We start from the raw sequence: 20,713 nt of genomic DNA, 5'->3' as shown, positions 1-20,713 counted from the left end.
TTTCTAGTCCATTTCTGAGCACCCTCTTACAGTGTGCAGCACACTTACAAGGACTTTTAGAAATGTCTCATGCATAGGATCAAATTTTTTTTTTGTGTAAAAAGGGAAAATGCTTAGTTAAGCAGATATTTTAGTCCATAATCTTCATTTATTAATTTAAATAAAACAAAATACTGTATTTGAATACAGCAGTTGATAATAATTCACAGCCTGTGAACAGAATGGAAATTATATTACTGTACTTGGAATAGGTGTCATGTTCTTCTATATATGAAGTAAAAGGCATATCAGTGATGTCTCTTTGATGATGGTATGTCACTACTGGCTGTAGTGTCTCTTTCCATTTACTAAAAATTGCATATTTTGTGTCAGAAGAGACCAAAACTTACCATCTTTAAAGTTGATATCAGCTTAGCTATTGCTTTTGATGGAAGCATGATTAAACTGACAATATTTCAATTTTTATTACTTTTCTTTGGAACATGCCCTCTTTAACGACAATAATTGTAATTTAATAGTATGTCCAGCTGGTAATTTCTTGATACATTGCCTAGCTTATTTGTGGTAATGACATTTTTGGTATGTCATCTAGAGATACAGCAGGATATTTTAGATCACTCGTTGAGTCTTTCTCTGTTGTCATAAGCAGGTGTGATACAGTTATTTCAAGGTTGTAGTTCCTGCCTGTGAACTGAAGGAATGGGTTTGTGTTTAGACTCTACAAGTTTTTTTTTGTCTGCGAGTATATTGCAATAATGAAGTACTTCAAACCTCTCAGAGAGCTCCCCTGTTACGAGTTATAGAAATTATTTTGAGATCTTCTACTCAGGTATTGCATATGTTTTATTTTCTAGAGCTCAGGTATTTGGTTTTGCTGGAAGTCAGGTAATTCGTTGGAAAAGGCACTTTTATGCAATATTTAAAAAAAATAGTTAAATCCCCATTATATGGCAGTAATATTTTTAGCAGAAAACTTCTGACTGATTTGGCTGGCTGCTTCAGAGGTGTGCATGTGCTGATTCCTCTGGGGGTTTTCTAGAATTTAGCATGTTTAAAAGTGAAGAACCTGAAAAAACCTCCTCTGCTCTGCGGTGATGGGATCGTGGATCAGGTAGACCTTTCAGATCTTGTGCAGATCTTCTCCTTATACCGAGTACTCCAAAAGGGAGGTAGTTTTTGTTTTGTTTTTTTTAAATAAGTTATATTTCAGTAAAAACGATAGAGTTAACTGTTCTCTTTCTTCTTAACAGAGAAAACTCAAAGCCACTAGGGAATACAGGAGAGAAATCAGTAACTGTGCCCAGCCCTCTGTGTTTTTACAGGCGGGTCTTTGCCTCCACACTTAGATTCAGTTAACTCAATGACTTTCTTAGTGGCAGCATATTTCCCCTGGAAACTTTTCCACTGTTTCTGAGACCTGGCTGTCTGCTCCCTGTTCTTCACCGCTGTGTTGCAACATCCCTACATTAAGTGCAGGTTCCTGGGTCTGTGCCATGGTTCTCATGACCTACAGTCTTTCAGATCTTCTCTGTTTTGAATAGGCTTGGTAGCTCTTCAGGAAATGGACCAGTGTCCTCCTTCTTCCAAGGGCACCAGCATAACCATTTTTTTCAGAGAACATAGCACAAACTGAGAACATACAACTGTTTGTCATATATGTTAATTGAGAGAAATGCTTGTTCTTTTTTCAAAGTTCAGTGAGTGAAAACAGGACCTGCATTCTGGGTCTTGCACTGCCATCAAAACTTAGGGTTACTATGTGCCCATCACTCTCTGTATTTCCATTTCAAGGCTGTTAAGATGAGGGTAAGAATGATCATGGTTGGAAAAGCTCTTTCAGGTCTTCGAGTGCAAGTTATTCTTTAAGAGCTTCTGCTTTTTTCTTCTTTAAGAACTTCTGCTTCCCAAGATAGTTCCCAAGACCAGTTCCACCAGGAGATTTCCTTCTTTGTAGGCCAATCCTTACCTGGTTCACTCTGTTGCCGTGGATCAGCAATATCAACTTTAAGTGCCATCAGAGTGCCATCGGGCATTTAGAAGGCCACAGGCTGGGTCTTGTGACTAAGCAATCCTTTTCTTGCAGAACTTGTTTCTGCAAAATTTGGTTTGTGGCTTTTGGGCTTTCCTCATTGCCATGTTGTGTTTTCTTGTTGCTGCCTGGTTCATCTAGGGGCAACGTTGGCACTGTAGGTTGAAATTTTTGTGTAGACAGGAGGCAGAACTAGAATGACAAATATTTTTTTCCTTGCCAGCCATGTGGAGTTGAAGCCGTATTTATGGCAATTTCACTCCAGTGAGATTGGGAGGGAGAAATGGACAGAGTTTAGGAAGATGATATCTGGGGGAGAAAAATAGGATTGGTGTCTACAGACAGAGCAATGAGAAAGATGGGAGAAGGCAGAGGCAAGAGGTGGTGAAGAATTTGCTCACCTCAAGGATTGTTTTAAAGTCAGAATTGGTGCTCTGCCAATGTTTATTCAGGACCAGGTAGCTGTGATATAATATTACAGGACTGTATGTTATCCTTGTGGCATGTTTGCATTCTGTATCATTCTCTTTCTGCTGAAATAATTGCAGTAAAGGATATGGTATGTGGTGTCCTTCTGTACCTGTTCCAAGGTCAGGTACAGCATATGTGTGAAAAATAGTTTCTAAAGTTTGTCTTCCTCAGTGTACATCCTGAGGCTAGTTACAAGAGACAATTAGAGTTAACTTTCCAAGCAAAAGGGAAGTATTAAAAAAAAATAAAATCACAACCTGGATTTGAGCATGAACTTCTTGAGCATTGGTTTGGAAATTACCTGCTAATGTTACTGGCATATTTTCTACTATTCCACATACACATTCTTGGGATGTTCAAAGCTAAGGCTGCCAAAGTTTGGAGAGGTTTACTTTTGAGTGTACTTAATTCAAATAACAAGAAAGGTCCATTTATTTTGTGACCTGTTTATAGCCATTAAACAAACCGTAGCAAATGGATCTGCTTTACTTAATTCACTGCATTTGTTGGAAGATTAAGAGTGTGGAAAATACATTCATGAAAATAGGTATGTTTGTGTCTGATACTGTGCAAATCTTTGTACACTGCAGAACTGTAATTTTTTAAATAAAATTAGGAGTTCACTCTGCAAGACAAAGAATTGAAAATAAAATACAAATCTTAATATTTAAGATGATTATTAGGTAACTACTTTGACAGACTAAATATTGGGGGGATTTGATTATTTCTCATTGTGACCTATATATGATAACACTTGTAAATCTCCAAAAATAGTATAAACATGAAAAAATGTGATTTATGTTCTGGTTAATTTTAATGAAAAGAATAACACATTTTGAGGTTTTTTTGATTGTATTTTGTTTTCAAGGTGCTCTTAACATGTTAAAAGAGTTGATGTATTTTTCCATAACAAAATTTTTTTATATTCTCTGTGTTACAAAGCTGCTAACTGAAATTCTATTTTTGCTTCTCAGGTTGTTTTTGAAGTGGTCACTTCAGGTCACCCAGGATATGTGGCTATTGATGAAGTGAAAGTTTTAGGACATCCATGTAGTAAGTACCTATCTGCCATTTTAAAGCCAGTCCCCTAAAATGAATGTGCCGCTATGCTTCAATAAATGTGGAGCAAAAGATAAGGAAAATGTCAGAAAACAATGTCACTGCTATAAATACAGGCTGAGTATGTACAAAGTGTTGCTAGCATTTCGGCACTGTACCTTATTGGCTTTAGAGACATCTCTTATATGCACCTTGTGTACAGCGCTTGGCATGAGCTGCAGACCCTAACTGGGCCATCTAACGACTCCTTCAGAACAAGTCATCAAGATTTGTTGACCAGTTTTCTGTCTGCATCAAAAATTCAGTGCACCCAAAAGCTGAGACGTTAGTGAGAGCAGATGAACACTACAAGAGCTGAATATGTATGATTATTTTTTCCAAGGCTTAGAAGGAAGAAAACTCAGTTGGCTGAGGGCTGAGGCTTTGCTAAGCAAGGTTACTTAGGGTACTTCCCAAGGTTCATGGCTCAATTTCTGCACTGTTTTCCTTCCTTATGTTTCAGATATGTTTCCTTATCCCATTATTAAGGATATGTAAAACTTTACTATCCTAGGTTCTTTCAAAACTGATGTCAAAACAAAACCTTGTAAATTAAAGCTTTAATATAGTAATCCAGTTGTAATTGAACAGGCTACTTAAATAAACGATTATTTCACCTATTTGCTATATGTTAAATAAGGTGTATTAAGATCATATGTGGAATTGTAGGTTGTGATCTTATTGACCAAATGACTGAGTGGGGAAAAAGACACCAACTTCTGTGTAATTGTTCACCTTCCTCTTATACCACATTCTGCTTGTGTGTATTCTTTTTGGCTTATAAGAGCTGCGATTTAAGATAAAAAGTGGTTTATCGGTTAGTACCGGAGAACCTCATAAAAATGGTTTTAGTGTTAGTGGCAAGAAGACACAGACATTTCTTCAAATACAGAGACAGTTATGCAGAATCAGCAGCTGTTACTTCTGAATCACTTAGTTCTAATAAACAGAGCAGGCTCTCATGTTGTTACACAGTATTTGTGCTTCTGCATTTTGAATTTATATCTTTGGTTCAGGTAGGACAGGTCTAAAGCAGCATTTTATCAGCTTACTAATTTTTCTTACACAGATTTTGAGAGGTTTGATCTGTGCACTTATACCAATCAATTCTCAAAACCTGCAAGTAGCTCTTCTTAATGTGGAGACTGAGTTACACCCCTATAGCGCATAGAGTTCTAAAGTGACAGTGTTGAAATGCAAAAGCTTTAATGAAAAGTTCTTTGATGAAGTAATTAAAATGGTAGAAATTGAGACATCAAACCAGTTACATTGTCTACAAAAAATGGAAAAAGTGTGAAAGTTGGAATAGAACTACTGTGTGTCTAAAATTTTGCAAGACTCATAATGCTATTCTTTCTGTATATTGCCAGAAAAAATACTTTTGGAATGATTAACTCTTTAAACAAAAATTTAAATGGGAAAAATATTTGCTCAGCAGTTGTCTGGGTAGTATGGACAAAGACCAAGCAGACAGCAAGTTGTAAGCACGTAGAACTGAAAGGGATGGATTGGGGGGGGGGGAGGGGGGTGAGTGGGTGGGATTTTTCAAGTTTGTGTGTGTGTGTGTGTGTGTGTTTGCTTTTAAAACCTGATGCCCCTCTCCACTTAGGCCATACCTGACAATTCAGACAGGCTAGTTTTCCAGAGTTAAAGAAGACTGAGAAAAAAAACCAACAAATAAAAGCAATGTAAAAAAATAAAAGTCACTGAGAAATGGGGAACTTACTGAAGAATTTAACTTGATAGTCAGACATGAATAGTTTGATAGACAGACAAGAGGATGACTTTGGCCTAAAGTCTGTCTGTCCTTACTGCGAAGTGTTTAAGAAAAAAAGCAGTATGGCTAATAAATTTGCTGTAAGGACAGCTATCATTAAAAGATTTTCTTCCATAGTTAGATATTAATTTGGGCTATTTTATTCCATCTCCTCCTTATTATACTGCCTTGCACTGGATATTAAGTAACCTTTTCTTGAATTCTGGTAGCTGGCTATTTATAAATTCCTTAAAACTGCAATTTCTCCCAGTGATAAGGTCTTTTAAGAAAATGGTATCAACAGTTTAAATGGTTGCGATGCTGCTAGAAAATGTACATTTAGTTTGCCAGTTTATTGCTAGTACTAACATTTCCATGTCTGAAAGCAACGTTTAGATCCTGGCTTATCTGCTAGTATAGACAGTGCAAAAAGTCCCCTTGTCTGCAGCAGGATTTGAATGGTTGGGGAATACTGCCTTTTCAAGGATAAGCTTCTGTATCAAATTTGTATGTTTTTCTGTGTCATGCGTTTGACTCTTTCCAGTAAAACAAAAATGCACACGCTATCTTTCTTCCTTCAGTGGGCAAAGTTCTTGTTTGAATACCTATTTCGTTAGATTATTTGTAGCAATATTGCTTCAATTTTTACTGGGAGTGTTTTTTCTTTCTAAATGAAAAATAAATGTTGGTATGGAGAATGCATTGTGGTTTGTTTTTTTTCTGCAGTGTTGTTGAAGAGAATTGTATTTAAAGAATACAGCTGTAGTTGGTGACAAGTGTTACGTTAGTATTTTAGCCATTTGGTATGCTACATTTCTAAGGCATCTCCTCTATAGACAGTGTACCTTGTTAAAAAAAAAAAGAAAAAAGATGTTCCCTGACAACATCACTCAACTTCTTACTGTTTTGTCTAGTTGGTAGTGTAAGTATCTAATAGGTTTTTGTTCAAAACATAATTAGTTTCCAATATGATCTTTATTAATAGAGTGTTATTGCAAGAGGTATACTGAGCTAAGATAATTTACACAGCAGGAACAATTAAATAGCACCCTTCTCTTCTGCTCTTTCTCTGGTACGGAAGTAAACCAACCTAAAATCTAATGTGTAGTCAGTGATTTGAACCTTTTAAAGAAGGGCTATTTCATTTGCTTGGTGTATTATTCATAGTTAGTACTTCCGTGTTGCGTAACTTCAATACTTTTTCTTCTTCCAACAGCAAAAACTCCCCATTTCTTGCGTCTTCAGAGTGTGGAAGTCAATGCAGGACAATTTGCTACTTTTCAATGCACTGCCAATGGTGGAACAGACTCAGGTGACAGACTCTGGTTACAGGTAATTTCTTTATTTTGTAATGCTCTGAGATCTGGGGGGAGGGGAGTTCATACTCTGAAAAGAATGTAAAACATGAACAATAATAGGGCTGTCCAATTCATCAATATTAGATTTTAGAGCACCTTTGAACTGCTGCATAGTAGGCATTCTGTTGTAGAAAATGATACCGGAAGATTTTCCTCCCTTGTTTCTATGGGATGCCTTCTTAAAAATAAAGGTACTGGTTTTTGTTACATGTGGCTGTCATGAGTAAAGGCTAAATCCCCAAGGAAGAGCACATGACTTTCTTATAATGTCTATGCTGACTAGCACATGACTTTCTTATAATGTCTATGCTGACTAACTGTAACATTATGCATAATAATTTTCTTGGCTTACTTCTGTTTCTGTTTAGTATTTTTGGCTGAAATTGCATTCTTACTTTTTAAGTCTGGAGAAGACCAGTATGAACGTCAAATCTGACCTTCTGTATTATAGAGCCAAAGAATCTTAGCTATATTCATTGAATCCATAATTTTTTACTTATTCAGTAATATAGCTTCTAGGTAGGTGTCAGATCTTGATTTAAAGACTGTCTCCAACTTGTTTTCTTTCAGTAAAGACAGTATCCCCTTATCCATATATGTAACCTTGTATCAAAAACATGCATCTTACTTGATCTCTTTAGTAATGGGGGTGCAAGTTTAACTGTCTTGCTGCTATCATTCCAGATTTGTCTGTTCTCTACAGCAAACAATAGTCTATATTTGGACTTAGCATTAGGGATATACCAACCTCCAGATCCCTATGCTTTCCATACGTGAAAAACAACCTGCTAGGACTGGGTCTGTGAGAAGGAAATAAGGGTGCCTAAAACAGTGCCTAAGGAGATTAGTCAGATGAAACTGCAGTATGTGGAGAAGGAGGGATAGGAGAAATTGAAGCAACAGTAACAGGTGGGACTTAGAGATTAAAGTCTCTATTTTTGTTGTTTAAATGATTTCAGACTTTTACTATAGTTTTCCTTTCACATTGCGCTTGGTGCAAAATTTCATCAAGCATTTTGGAAATGATTCATTTAAGTGTGACAGGTTAAACAGCTGAGTAGTTATAAGAAAACTGGTGCACAAACAAGTAAGTAAAAACCACTTGAAAAGCAAAGACTCGTATTTATCTCTATATGAATGATGAACTGTTACGTCTATCCAGAATGAGCCAGATCAAATACAGCAGAAGGGAATGGAAATCTCCTTTGTTTTTATTTGGGTTTGCATGGGTATTTTCAACCTCTGTGCCGATATAAGGCTGATATTTCTCTAATGCTCCAGCCCTTTAAAGACAGTATTACAGTGTTGAATTGGTAGAATTAGACTCCTGTCTTTCCTAAGCCACTGAAATTTTTTGAGAGAATGGTTTTTCCAGTCTTGGAAAGAGTTTAGCACATACTGGAAAATAATAGGTTGCTGTTTCATCAGTGATGACCTTTCTAGAACCTTTGAACTCTTGCATAATGCTGTTGTATAAAATTGAAGGTAGAATTCAATATAAGGAAATCCTGATTCCATTTCCATAGATTTCAGGACAGTATAATTTCAGCTTTAACTTTTTTTCACAGAATTTAGGGGACACATGAATTCTTTGCAAGGCTGGAATGTAATTTCTTTATTTTAGAAAATAAATATCCGTCTAGATTTTATGAAATATAAAATCGTTCTTCTTAACAGCAGTAGCAATTCCAGAATATTTGCTGAGCTTGGTTAAGTGATTCTTTGTTTATACATGATTATGAGATTGTTTTTTCCTCTATGTGAAGGATAAGAAAGTAGTGACAGATTGAGTTTTTGAGGAATTTTGTCTTCCTGCAGGGCCACTGTTTATTTATCCTGCCCGTGCAACTACAGGTCCCTCTGGTAATCAGTCCAAGGTTGTGCAAATTCCAGGTGTGCCTTTATGTAAGAACATTTTTAAAGTTGACAGGACTCCTGGATAGCTTGGATTTATTTTTGTACTTGTTTGCCAGTTTCCACAGATGTCTGCTGCAACTTACAGTAGGACCTATCAGACAGCTCCATGTGTGGGATGTTGCAAATCAAGGCTGTGAGATACAGTTTCCCAACAGGATTAGCTATATTTTACTGTACTAGGTCACTATGGGGTAACAGATCCCCAGACCTTGCAGTTCGCCATCAGTCAGCTGAGACCGTCTGGTTTCATGGTGAGATATAGAGGAGTTTTGTGTATCTCATGACACTGCCACAGGACCATGAGTACAATGCAGCTATCTGTAATAGCTGTCAGAAAACATAGTATCTTCTACATCATAGGACTGGTTAAATGGATGTTAAAGATGCTTTCATTCCTGGTAATAGTAGAACCAATATTCAACTACAAAATATCTTAATGAAAGACATTCATATGTACACTAGAGCCAGAATAAAATGATCACCATTCTCTGGAGATATTTGTGCTAGCAGGTAATAGGGATTCAGGTTTTAGTGGTACTACAAATGGGTCATGCAATCTCTGTGATATGCCTAGCTTGTCCACCAGTAATATTAAGCCCTTTCTGCCATCCTTTTGGTGGTTTGTTTCCTTACATTAATAAAACCTTAAGGGCAAACCATAGTAAATAAATACAAGTATGTGATTTTATCAGGGGCTTCTCAGCATTTCTGCCATGTAAGTCATATCAGGAGGCCTAATCTGTTTGGATTTGGCGATTCCAGAATATTGTGAGATAATTTGCTCCCAAATGATTTCCAGTACCTGTCAGTTTTTTTTTCAGATTCATGTTGTTAGTCTGGAGTACAGGTATATTGCCAGGGTGAAATCAGTGACATTTCTGTCTGTTTCCAGTAGTGGCAGGATTTAGTGGCAGGATTTTACTCCTGTACTTCATTCTCTTTTATATAGTACCTTTCAACTTGTATGCAGCAGAAGACTTCAAGTTTAGTAGTACACATATTTTTGGTGAACAAATAGTTTTCTTTTTACAGTCTGTTAGACTGTGAGGGATATATGTTCCTTAAAACAAATAAATAATTGTAACTTGGTTGGTTATTTTGGTATCCTTGTCTTTGCTGAGTAGTTGTTGGAAACAGCATAGATGTTCTTAGTTTAATAATACCCAGGCCTTGAAGCAGTCCTAAGTGAAATCATATTTTATTTCCCTCCTTGGTTTTTTTTTTTCTTTTTGCTTTTCAAGCCTATCCCACTCTTATTCCCTATGGAATATGAAGTCTGTTAATTTACGGAGTATTATGAAAGTTTTTGCAATTAAAAGGGTGATGGGGGAACCACAATTCATAGGTTAGCTGCCCAAATCAGACCACTGAGCCATGAAATTTGTTTCATGATGCTGTGATCAGTATTTGCTCTTTCAGAAAAGGGAAGACAGAAAGCTGTTTACCTATTCCATAGTGCAGTGCTTTGCAAGAAAAACATTTTTCCTGATCCTGCTAGGCAGCCATGCACTCTAGTGCATGAGCTATGATTGCAAGCTTGTGAGATAATTTGTCAACAACTTGTGCGTTTTTTCAGTGATATCATTGCAAGTTAAAGTCAAACGAAAGGACTCAAGAATACAACACAGCCTCATACAAGCTTTTTTTTGTTGTTTTAATTAGTGTCCAATTAATAAGGTCACTGGGTAGATTGTATGTTTATGAACTCATGTCCCCATTAGCTTATGTTCTAAACATAAACATACCTTAAAAATAAATCTGATGACACTAATGAAGGAATGTTTATAATTAACAGATGTGTCCCATCTGCTTATATTTTCTTTATCACAACTGTGGACAGCACAGGTTATGGTCAGTATGGGATGACTCTTTCTGTTCCATTGAATGACTGAAGAAAAATGCCATTCCTGTGCTCTATCCTGTGTTCCCACTGTAAAGACTGTAGCAATTGCTGTAATTTTTTTTTAATTAAACAAATTCCCTTTGAAACTACAAGCTCCAGGAGTTGGTAAGATAAAGCACTAGGCACTAAAGGAGCTGGGAATCCCAAGGAATGGAAATAGACTTCAGAAAAAATCCCAAACATTTGTAGGTGGGAGCCAAAGTTAGAATTTGGAAAGAAATTAACATGTGGAACACAGAACAGTTAATGGTCAAGTGAAAGCAGCTGAGACAATGTCTTCTGAAAAACTTGTGCTAGTATTAGCATTTAGTAAATTGGCACAAGAAACACAAATCTGTATTATAGGAGAAAGAGGGTAAAATTCTTTTATGGAAGTAACCTTCTTTTGGTGCAGCCTAGAGCATTGAAAAAGCAAACATTTTGCTTTCCACCAACACGTTTGAGCCAGGAGTCTAAATTGTAGCTTGCAAACTAGAAGGAAGTTTAGAAAAATAAAGATTTACTTAAAAACAGGTAAATTTGTTCCACTGCGAGCCCAAGGTATACACATACATAGATTTTCTTCTCTGCAAGTGTTATGAAGTTTGAACTGTTATGTATTGAATATTTACATAGAGAAAATACTACATTTAATAGTAACTAAAATTAAAATTATTATGAAGTGAAAATTGCTTAAATATTAAAATATTTCCAAGGCAATGTTTGGGAAAAGTTGTGCCTCTGCAGCCTTAAAAGTTTGAACCTCTTGAGCCTACCTTTTTAAAGCTACATGCTAACATCTTGGTTTTTTTCTATAGAATCCCCATCTGTTTCAGTATAGTGGACATACTCATTTGATGAATAGCTCCTTAATAAGTGGATTCCTTCACACAAGTATATTTAGGGCTTCACTTTGCTTACTAAATACTATACAAATCAATTCTGAAAACAGGTTTATTCATTTTCTGATGGAATCTTTTCTACTAATCTTAATGCTTCAAAATATTAAGTTGTTTTTGTGGGATGGATTGATATAATCTTCAACAGAAACACTAAGAAACAAAAGCAAAATGTATCCCTTACTTTTGGAAATAGTGTCTGAGACATCTGGACCTGATTCTCTGCATGTAAGGCACTGAGCACATGCTCAGTGTCTGCTGATGTTAGTTGCAATAGCAAGCGGCCAGTACTTCAGGGAGTTGACCGCAAAGACCAAAATTAGGCTTCCAGAATATCAGCATACAGTTAGAAGAGTCCTGGGAAAAGTTTAAGTGAAGTGACATAAGCTCTTTGCGACAGAGGCACATCTGTTAAATTATGGAATCACACAGATTCTGCAATTGGCTTGTTTGTTCCTTAGCTTCTCAGGCCTGGCTCCATCTCTTCATTTTCCCACCCCCATCTGCTCCTGCTTCTAAGTTGCAGCTGGTTCATTCAGTTCCCTCTATGTGCTACTTGTTCTTAGAACGATCTAAAGTGTGACTTCAGCGAAACTGCTGTTCAGAAGATACCCAGGTATCATGAAATTCCATTTTAATATCAAACCCAATCTTTTAATACTAATTTCTAAAGATTTGTTGTAGCATCACTAAACATGTGGAAGTTGTATTTTTCAGAAACTTGTACCTTGACTCATTGTGGGTAGCCTTTCTTGAGAGAGGTTCCTCAAACAGTGGAAAGCTACAGTTGATGAGAGAAGTCATCACTTCACTGAAGTAATATATTTTTCCAAGCCTCATTCTAAAACGTGGTTGAAATTCAAATAATTAATTAAAAAATTAATTCTCAGACACATAACTTTTATTGCTGAAATACAGACCTAAGAGTAAAAATTTGTTGAAGGCAAGCAAATAACAATAGGATCTCAGGATATGTCTGACAGCTGTAGGTAAGCATCATCATCAGACTTAACAATAGCAGGAGACTAATGGGTATTCTGTGATAGAAGGGGAGAGGGTGAAATCTTTCACACCAATGTGTTGTCATTTAACCCCAGCAGCAACTAAGCACCACGCAGCCGCTCAGTCACTTCCCCCACCCAGTGGGATGGCGGAGAGAATCAGGGAACAAAAAAGATGAAACTCATGAGCTGAGATAAGAACAGTTTAATAGAACAGAAAGGAAGAAACTTATAATGATAACAATAATAAAATGACAATAATAATAATAATAAAAGAATTGGAATATACAAAACAAGTGATGCACAATGTAATTGCTCACCACTCACCGACCGATGCCCAGTTAGTTTCTGAGCAGCGATCCACCCCTCCCTGGCCAACTCCCCCCAGTTTCTACACTGGCCATGACATCCCATGGTCTGGAATACCCCTTTGGCCACTTTGGGTCAGCTGCCCTGGCTGTGTCCCCTCCCAACTTCTTGTGCCCCTCCAGCCTTCTTGTTGGCTGGGCATCAGAAGCTGAAAAATCCTTGACTTTAGTCTAAACACTACTTAGCAACAACTGAAAACATCAGTGTTATCAACATTCTTCTCATACTGAATCAAAAACATAACACTATACCAGCTACTAGGAAGAAAATTAACTCTATCCCAGCCAAAACCAGGACACTATGGTTCATGCATGCAGAATGCATGCTACTTCATTTGCAGCCAAGAAACTAAGAACAGTATCACTGTAATGTCCTGTCTTCTCTACCCTATGTAAACAGTTTGTTACCTGTTAATAAGGGATTTGGCTTTTCTTCTTGTCTTTCCTGAAAGCTGTCTTTCACCTAATTCAGTGTATCTTTTTTTGTATCTTCAGTAATCTTTTGCTGAAGGTACGAAGAGTATGAAATATTTTATTCCTCTACATAGAAAACTGCAAAACCTATACGCATTATTTATTATTTATTCACACGAAGAGATACAATCCTGTGTCAGAGGGAGTTCTGGAAAGCAAATTGTTTTCCTTAGGAATACACGCACACACACAAGTGAGAGGTATCAAAAATATCCTTGTGAGAATGTAGAACAGTGCAATGACTCCTAGCAAATTATGAAAATAAAATGTATTTATAGGATATACAAACTAGTTTGTGTGTGTGTGCATATGCTTGTTTATGTAAATCACATAAGGTATCCCAGAAGGTGAACTCAAGTCCTGGAGTTTCATAAGATTTTTTTGTTATGCTGTAAACTCTGAGGCTTTCACATAATTACTGTTTTCATTGCTAAGTCTGGAAGCACTTGAGGAAAAAATGTTTCAGCCATTTTTGAGTACTAAGATAATGAAGCACTATTTTACCTGTTAAAATTAAATCATACACATATGTAACAACTTAGTAACACAAACAGGTGAAACTATTAATGTAAACTGTACAATGAGATAGGCCTAAAGATGTTCTTTTGAATATTAAAAAAAAATTGTTTGGGTTTGATCAGTAGGTGCTTTTGTGTACTACGGGAGTGCAGGAGATCATTCTTCCTCTTGCTCATAAATAGCTCAGTCTTCTGAGACTGATCAAACCACCTTGTGCATAGCCAATTGTCCTGAGTCCATTGACTTGAGAAGAACTTTAATGACATCAATCAACTAAAGATTTTGCCAAGACTACACACATCCCGATGCCTGATCATCCTGATGTGGGTTTTTTTGTAGATAACCTGAGATGATTTTACTGTTAGAAGGATAATTAATGCTTTGTGGGAAGGAGCAGTAGCTGTTACTGAATAAATGAAATTTCAACTTTTTTAAAAATTCAGGTATTTAATATTATTTCTGGGTTTTGGTATGTTAATTTCCTTGTTTCCCCCTCTCCACTCCAGTATGCCTTTCTTGCAGTCAGTACGTACTGTATATTTTCCATTAATTGTCATTAATCAGTTTGAGTTGCTTTTCATTAATTGCATAGTAATCTTACTATATGACAGAAAAAGTTCTATGAACAGCAGAATATAGGAGGCTTGTGATGTGTGTCCTGTCTGTGTTACCCAATGTCTAAGGAGCTGTGATCTTTGATGAAATCTTTTCCTTCATTATCTGCCTTAAATGTGAATTGTCTGACGCCTATAATACACTTTAGCTTATGTTTTGGGTAACTTTGCAGAACTGCAGAACTGTGCTGTTTATTTTTACAGACATGGTAAGAACTGAAATACTCCTTCAAATTTGCCTGGATTTTGTTCGGAGGCTTTAAATTCTTTGAGGAGAAATGAAAAAGTAACACATGTATGGATGGTCTGACATTCTTACCAATTTCCTTATCTTAGGCTAAAAAAGAAAGAAAGAACAAAACAAAAACAAAACCATGTTTATATTTGACTAATAGAAAAACTTGCGCACATGTTAACAATTTTATGTGGCATTCATTATGTATACTGATTACACTTTATAATGGATAATAATGCATTATAGAGACGAGTCAGAAGTACTGTTTAGCCTCTTTTTTACTGACCTGGATGCTGATAGAGTGCACCTTCTGCAAGTTCACAGACAATACAAAGTTGGGAGGAGTGACTGATGCACCAGAGGGTTGGGCTGTCATACAGAGGGACCTTGGCAGGCTGGAGAAATGGGTAGAGAGGAACCTCATGAAATTCATTAAAGGGAAGTGCAAAGTTCTGCCCCAGGGAAGGAAGAATCCCATGCACCACTACACACTGAGGCCTGAAAGTAGCTTTGTGAAGAACCTGGTGATTGTGGTGGACAAGTTGACCATGAGCTAGCCATGTGCCCTTGCAGCAATGAAAACTAACAGCCTCCTGGGCTGCATTAGGAGGAGTGTTGCCAGCGAGTCGAGGGAGGTGATACTTCCCTTCTGCTCAGCACTGGGGAGACACGTCTGGAGTGCTGTGCCCAGTTCTGGGCTTCCCAGTATAAGAAAGATATGGACATGCTGGAGGAGATTTAAGGGACTGGAGGATCTGACATACAAGGGCAGAGCTGGGACTGTTTATTCTGGAAAAGGGGAAGGATCAGGGGAGATCTTGAAGGGAGTAGAGATGCCAGAGCCAGACTCTTCTCAGTGGTATCTAGTGCCAGGATAAGAGGCAGTGGGCACAAGATGAAATAAAGGCAATTCCACTTAAACATGAGAAAAAAAATATTATTGTGTTCAAACAGTGGAACATGTTGTTTGGAGAGGCTAGGGAGCCTCTATCCTGGGAGATACTGAAAATGCAGATGGATGCAATCATGAGCAACTTGCTGTAGTTGACCCTGCTTTGAGCAGGGGGCTAGGACTACGTGGTCACCAGAAATCTCTTCCAGCCACAGTTATGTAATGATTTAAAAATCACTATTCTTGTCTGTAGCATTTAGCAACTTTACTGATAAGGAAATACTGAAATAGAGTTTCTTGGGTGAGGTGTGTGCCTACATACACACGCTTTTTCAAAAATCGATTAGATTAATCTTTTTTCCCATTTTAACCTCTTGGTTTGTCTTTGAATTTCTATTTCTGTCAATTTACACCTCTTATTTCTTACTTCTGTTGATCATAAAGGAAGAGAAAGGAAATTCTCAGCAATAAGAGCACAGAGGAAACCCAGCAAAGCAGTTGGGATGGGGTTTTGGCTATCAATGAACACTGATCTATTAAACCTCTGATCACACTCAAACTCCAGCAATTTATGTGGGAGGAGTAGTATATTGCTAGTAGAGTGTTGGAAATACAAAATCATCTGTTAGTGCAGAGGCTGTAGTCTAGTACTGTGTATAAAATGCCAGTAGTAGAGGAAGTGGCAAGAAGAAGCTCCTTTTCATATGATTTACAAGTGTGAAGTAAAGAAAATGCAAATAGGTACTTTGAAGCATCTGTGGAACAATGCGTTGTTACCTGTATATCCCTGTTCCTTATCACTTACATAATTTTTACAGTACAATTTTATAAACATCTGTGTACAATATTGTGTTAGCTAGTTGGGTTTATGTTTATTTTAACTCTGAGTTTTAATTTGCACAACTCTGTCACAATAATTTTTAGGAGGCAAACTTCAGTTTTTCTGATTTTCTGAATTTTAAGAACTTTGATAAAATGTGATAGAAGGATTTAGTTTAATTTACATTCTCTCTTTCCCTAAAGAGAGGCATAAGAAAGAAATGTGACAAATCTCACATTTCTAAACATTAATTCAAACTTATAAAATTTTAAAGTATGCTCACATGTATTAGACATCCCACACCAAATTTTTGGAACAAAGTATCTAAGTTTATTTTAATTGTTCCACTCTAGCTGTGAGCAAATGCATATACTACAAGCTTTATACCTTATGATATAAGGTATAAAAGATATATACTTAGATTATATGAAAAGTCAGATACATTTTTGAATATGTACACCTACACTTCCAAACCAGTTCCTCTTACAAAAGAGTTGTTAGATTAGGTGCTCATCCTTTGAGGAAGATGAATGCACTGCTTATGTGATGGGCTTTGTTGTGAACAGTTACATCTCTTCCCTCTGGGCAATAGGGCTGAAGGCTTCATCACACTTAGAGCAATCCCTTTTCTCTCTTCTGTGTGTTGGGATGCAATCTCTCATCAGGGATAACACCAGCCAGGCTTTTTTACCTGGGCTTACTGGTTTTATTCTTATGTGTGTATAGATTTAATTAATCTTTCTCTGATGCTAAGATTTCTCTTACAGAATCTTCAATTATTAGTGATGCCAGAGACTAGGAGAAGTTAATTAATTGTGGACTGTTAACATTAAATCCCGGTGAACATATGCAAGAAACAGAAAGACATCTTGAAATCAATGTTATCTGTGAGGTGTTTTGACTTCAGTGATGTCTCAGAGCTGACCAGCAGAAACCATCCAGCCTAGTGTTTTTATTAGTAACCTATGTACAGCCGAATTTGCAAAATGTTTTTGGAGTGTGGTAGGAATGTACAGTAAAGGTGCCTTTCCTCCTTGGACACCATCTTTTCCTGTATGGGTTAGTGTCAGCAAGGCTGAATGGCACATCAGGTGCTGTGTACACTTATTACTGGCATGACTCTCTGAGTCCTGAGATTGCTTTAGGACTAAATTCTCAAAACCAGGGAACTGACATACTCTCAGAAGTGTTGGAAATGGGTTGCCTGTCTGCTGTCCTGTTTTTCCATCCAAGTATAATGAAATCTTTCCTCCACAGCAGTGTGCTGCGCAGGCTGGTTCTTGCAAGGGAAGCACAACTGGGGTTCACAGAGATACTATGACCAATGAAATGCACAGCTGAAAAAACTAAAATGCTTGATGGTGTGATAGCTACTCTGAATCTGTATTCTAGCCTTACACTGCTTGTATGAGATGGTGCCACTGTAACAATGGAGACAAAAATGAGCCTTATATTCTTCCGCTTAGAAACATTGCAGAAGCCTGACTAGCAAAGCTGCTCTGCAGGGTAAGCCTCCCGATCCACCCAGACCGCCCTGCCTGGCACAAGAATCAAATGTCAGAAACCATGAAGAAATGTCAGTGTGCTTTGTTATTAATACTAAAAAAGTGCAGATAAGGGTAAATGGAAGAATAAACTTCACTCCTATCTTCATGAACCAGCTCCACCATTCCTAAGTGATATGGAAGCTTAAAATTTTACCCAAAGTAGTTGATTTCTGGTGAAAATACCTGACAGAAGCAGCTATTAAGTTTTACATTATGACATTAGTCAAAACTTTTAAATCAGAAACTGTCCAGATCAATGAGCACTGCAGACCACATTGGTAGTACCAAAAAAGAAGCTACAGACTTTAGTGGATGTGAGCAAATTCGATGATTTTAATTCAAGAAAACTGAGCAACCCTTGATACAGTAGAAAAAAAGAAATACTGTAGATAGAGGGGAGAGAGGTCCTTATCTCTGTGGTGGTGCCAGTCATCCATCAAGTTGCAAGGAGTGATAATGGGTGGTGTTCTCCAGAGGCCTTCCTTCAGCACCTGCCTAGCAGAGGTGGATGCTGCTCTGGCAAGAGTGTGTTTGTGACACTGAAATATGTATTTTTTTTCCAACTGTTCCTGCTTGTGAAGGGAATATGGAGTCTGAAAACTTTTAATATAGGTATTAAAATTTTTGCCTTGAAAAAAACCTTTTTATCACAAAAATATAACTCTTAATCCTCTCTTTGGTAATCTCCTGTGACCAAAAGAGATTTGGGGGGAAAAGTAAATCTGAAAAATATGTGAACTGTAGAAGTTTTGCTTTTAGAGGTATACTGGAAACTCTATGAAATCCAGTAGGACCTTGGTTATGGACAACAGTACAAAACCTTAAGACAGCTGGAGACAGCTTGGGAAAGTTTGTTTGCAAGTAACCTGAAAAATTAGTAGATTTGGATCCACCTCATTTGCTGAAGATGCCCTGTTGCACCTTTATAAAGAGTGTCAGAAGTGCCACTTAAAGAGCCATTATTATTTTTATTTAACAAGAATGATATGAAACATGGACTCTAGACAAAAAGTTTCTGGTAACAGGTAGTTGTTCTTTCTTCTTCATTTTTCCCCTGTTTTAGAACTGTGTCTCAGATACTCAGAAACTACCAGATACATACACTGATTTGCAGAAAATTTGCTTACCTACAGACATTTATGGACATATGCAACTTAGAGGGGATGCACATAAGTCTTTACCTCTCCTCCATCCCTATCCATCCCCATATATATTCTCATTTGATGAAGTGACCTGTAAGAAAAGTTGTTCTGGGATTACCTTTACCAGTCTAACCTTTTTGATATTCCTGTCTGAATTTGAAAATGAAGCAACCCAAGTAGCGTTCTCTTTTCAAGAAACTCAGGGTGATGTGTTAATCTTCCAGTTATTCTGGATTCTTAAATAATATAGCATATTGTGATTAGCAAACCTGAGATAATGGAACAGTTGACCTATGCCATGGGGGGCTGGTTAAATTCAACTTGCTTTTCAAGAGCATATTAGGTATGCCTGTTTCTGGACCCTGAAGACCGCCTTGATATAAAGCACAGTTCAGCAGCAGTAGAATCACTTAGGGACACATATGAGTTAAGCAATTGATGAAGTAAATTCAGTAAGCTTTCTGTGCTATGCTCTTGGACCTTTGGGAGAAAGAAACAGTGACCTTTACAATGAATACTGTAGTTAAAATGTACAAGCTTACCGCTGGGAGGTATTGTGTTCAAATTGGAATGGAGGCTTCTTTCTTAAGACCGAGGTCTGTTGAAGCCGTTTTGAGGCAAAGAGAACCAAAGTAAAGATTAAATTAAATTAAACCCAAAGGGAAGATGATAGGAAGGAAACAGAGCAGTGGGGGAGGTGTGTGTTGGGGGTGGGAGCTGTTAAACTATGTGACTGACTCAGTAATTAAGACCGAAATACCTCCAGCCAAACCCCTTCTACATTAGCTTCCCTGTTACATGACCTAATGTGTACCTTACTTATTACTGATTATTATTGTTATGGTTGTCTGTCTTTATTCACAAATTGCACTGTTAGTGTTGAGGAGTTTACTATAGCTTTCTTTAACCATAGTCATGTGTCTCTTTTCGCCATTCATTCCTCCCATTTGGAAGAATCTTTTTAGGAAGCTGCTGCCTCACCCTTAAGAGGGCATGGTTTCTCATCATCAGATACGTGTGCACTTCTTTCTTGGCTACTTCTTCCTTACCTGCTTTGTAGGACTTAGTATTCCTTTGGTTTTGCCTGCTATTCTGGTTGTTTAAAACTTTGGAATAGACTTCAGGTTGTCCCCAGAACTTGCATGTTGGATTTTCTTCATCCCACACTGCTTTTCTTCCCAACAAGATAACACTTTTCTAGTGAAGAGAACGTGGGACATAAGCGCACTGTTTTTTAACTCTCCTGTTATGTACTTTGATAGAAAAGGCAAATGCCCGCATTTGTGTACTTCGCATTGCGTGTATGTGTTGTGGTTTAACCCCAGCCAGCAACTAAGCACCATGCAGCCGCTCACTCACCCCCCGCCACCCAGTGGGATGGGGGAGAAAATCGGGAAAAGAAGCAAAACTCGTGGGTTGAGATAAGAATGGTTTAATAGAATATAAAAAGAAGAAACTAATAATGATAATGATAACACTAATAATGTGACAGCAGTAATGATAAAAGGATTGGAATGTACAAGTGATGCATAGGGCAATCGCTCACCACCCGCTGATCGACGCCCAGTTAGTCCCCGAGCAGCCATCCCCCCGCCCCCACTCCCCCCAGTTTATATACTGGACATGGTGTCACATGGTATGGAATACCCCATTGGCCAGTTTGGGTCAGCTGCCCTGGCTGTGTCCTGTGC

At 37.5% G+C, this 20,713-nt stretch overlaps 1 protein-coding gene across 12 annotated transcripts in view; it reads left to right on the top strand.

The window, feature by feature from the left end:
- PTPRM (protein tyrosine phosphatase receptor type M) overlaps nucleotides 1-20,713 on the top strand; it is a 500,309-nt gene that overhangs the window by 167,409 nt on the left and 312,187 nt on the right. For all 12 annotated transcript variants that reach the window (XM_069779033.1, XM_069779028.1, XM_069779026.1 and 9 more), the window contains exons 4-5: nucleotides 3,475-3,553; nucleotides 6,571-6,686. In XM_069779033.1, coding sequence (XP_069635134.1) covers nucleotides 3,475-3,553; nucleotides 6,571-6,686 — 195 coding nt within the window. The remainder of the gene's footprint in view (nucleotides 1-3,474; nucleotides 3,554-6,570; nucleotides 6,687-20,713) is intronic.

This window comes from Haliaeetus albicilla, chromosome 3 (assembly GCF_947461875.1).
Source record: "Haliaeetus albicilla chromosome 3, bHalAlb1.1, whole genome shotgun sequence".
Taxonomy (NCBI): Eukaryota; Metazoa; Chordata; class Aves; order Accipitriformes; family Accipitridae; genus Haliaeetus; species Haliaeetus albicilla.
This window is presented reverse-complemented; position numbering and strand designations above follow the sequence as displayed.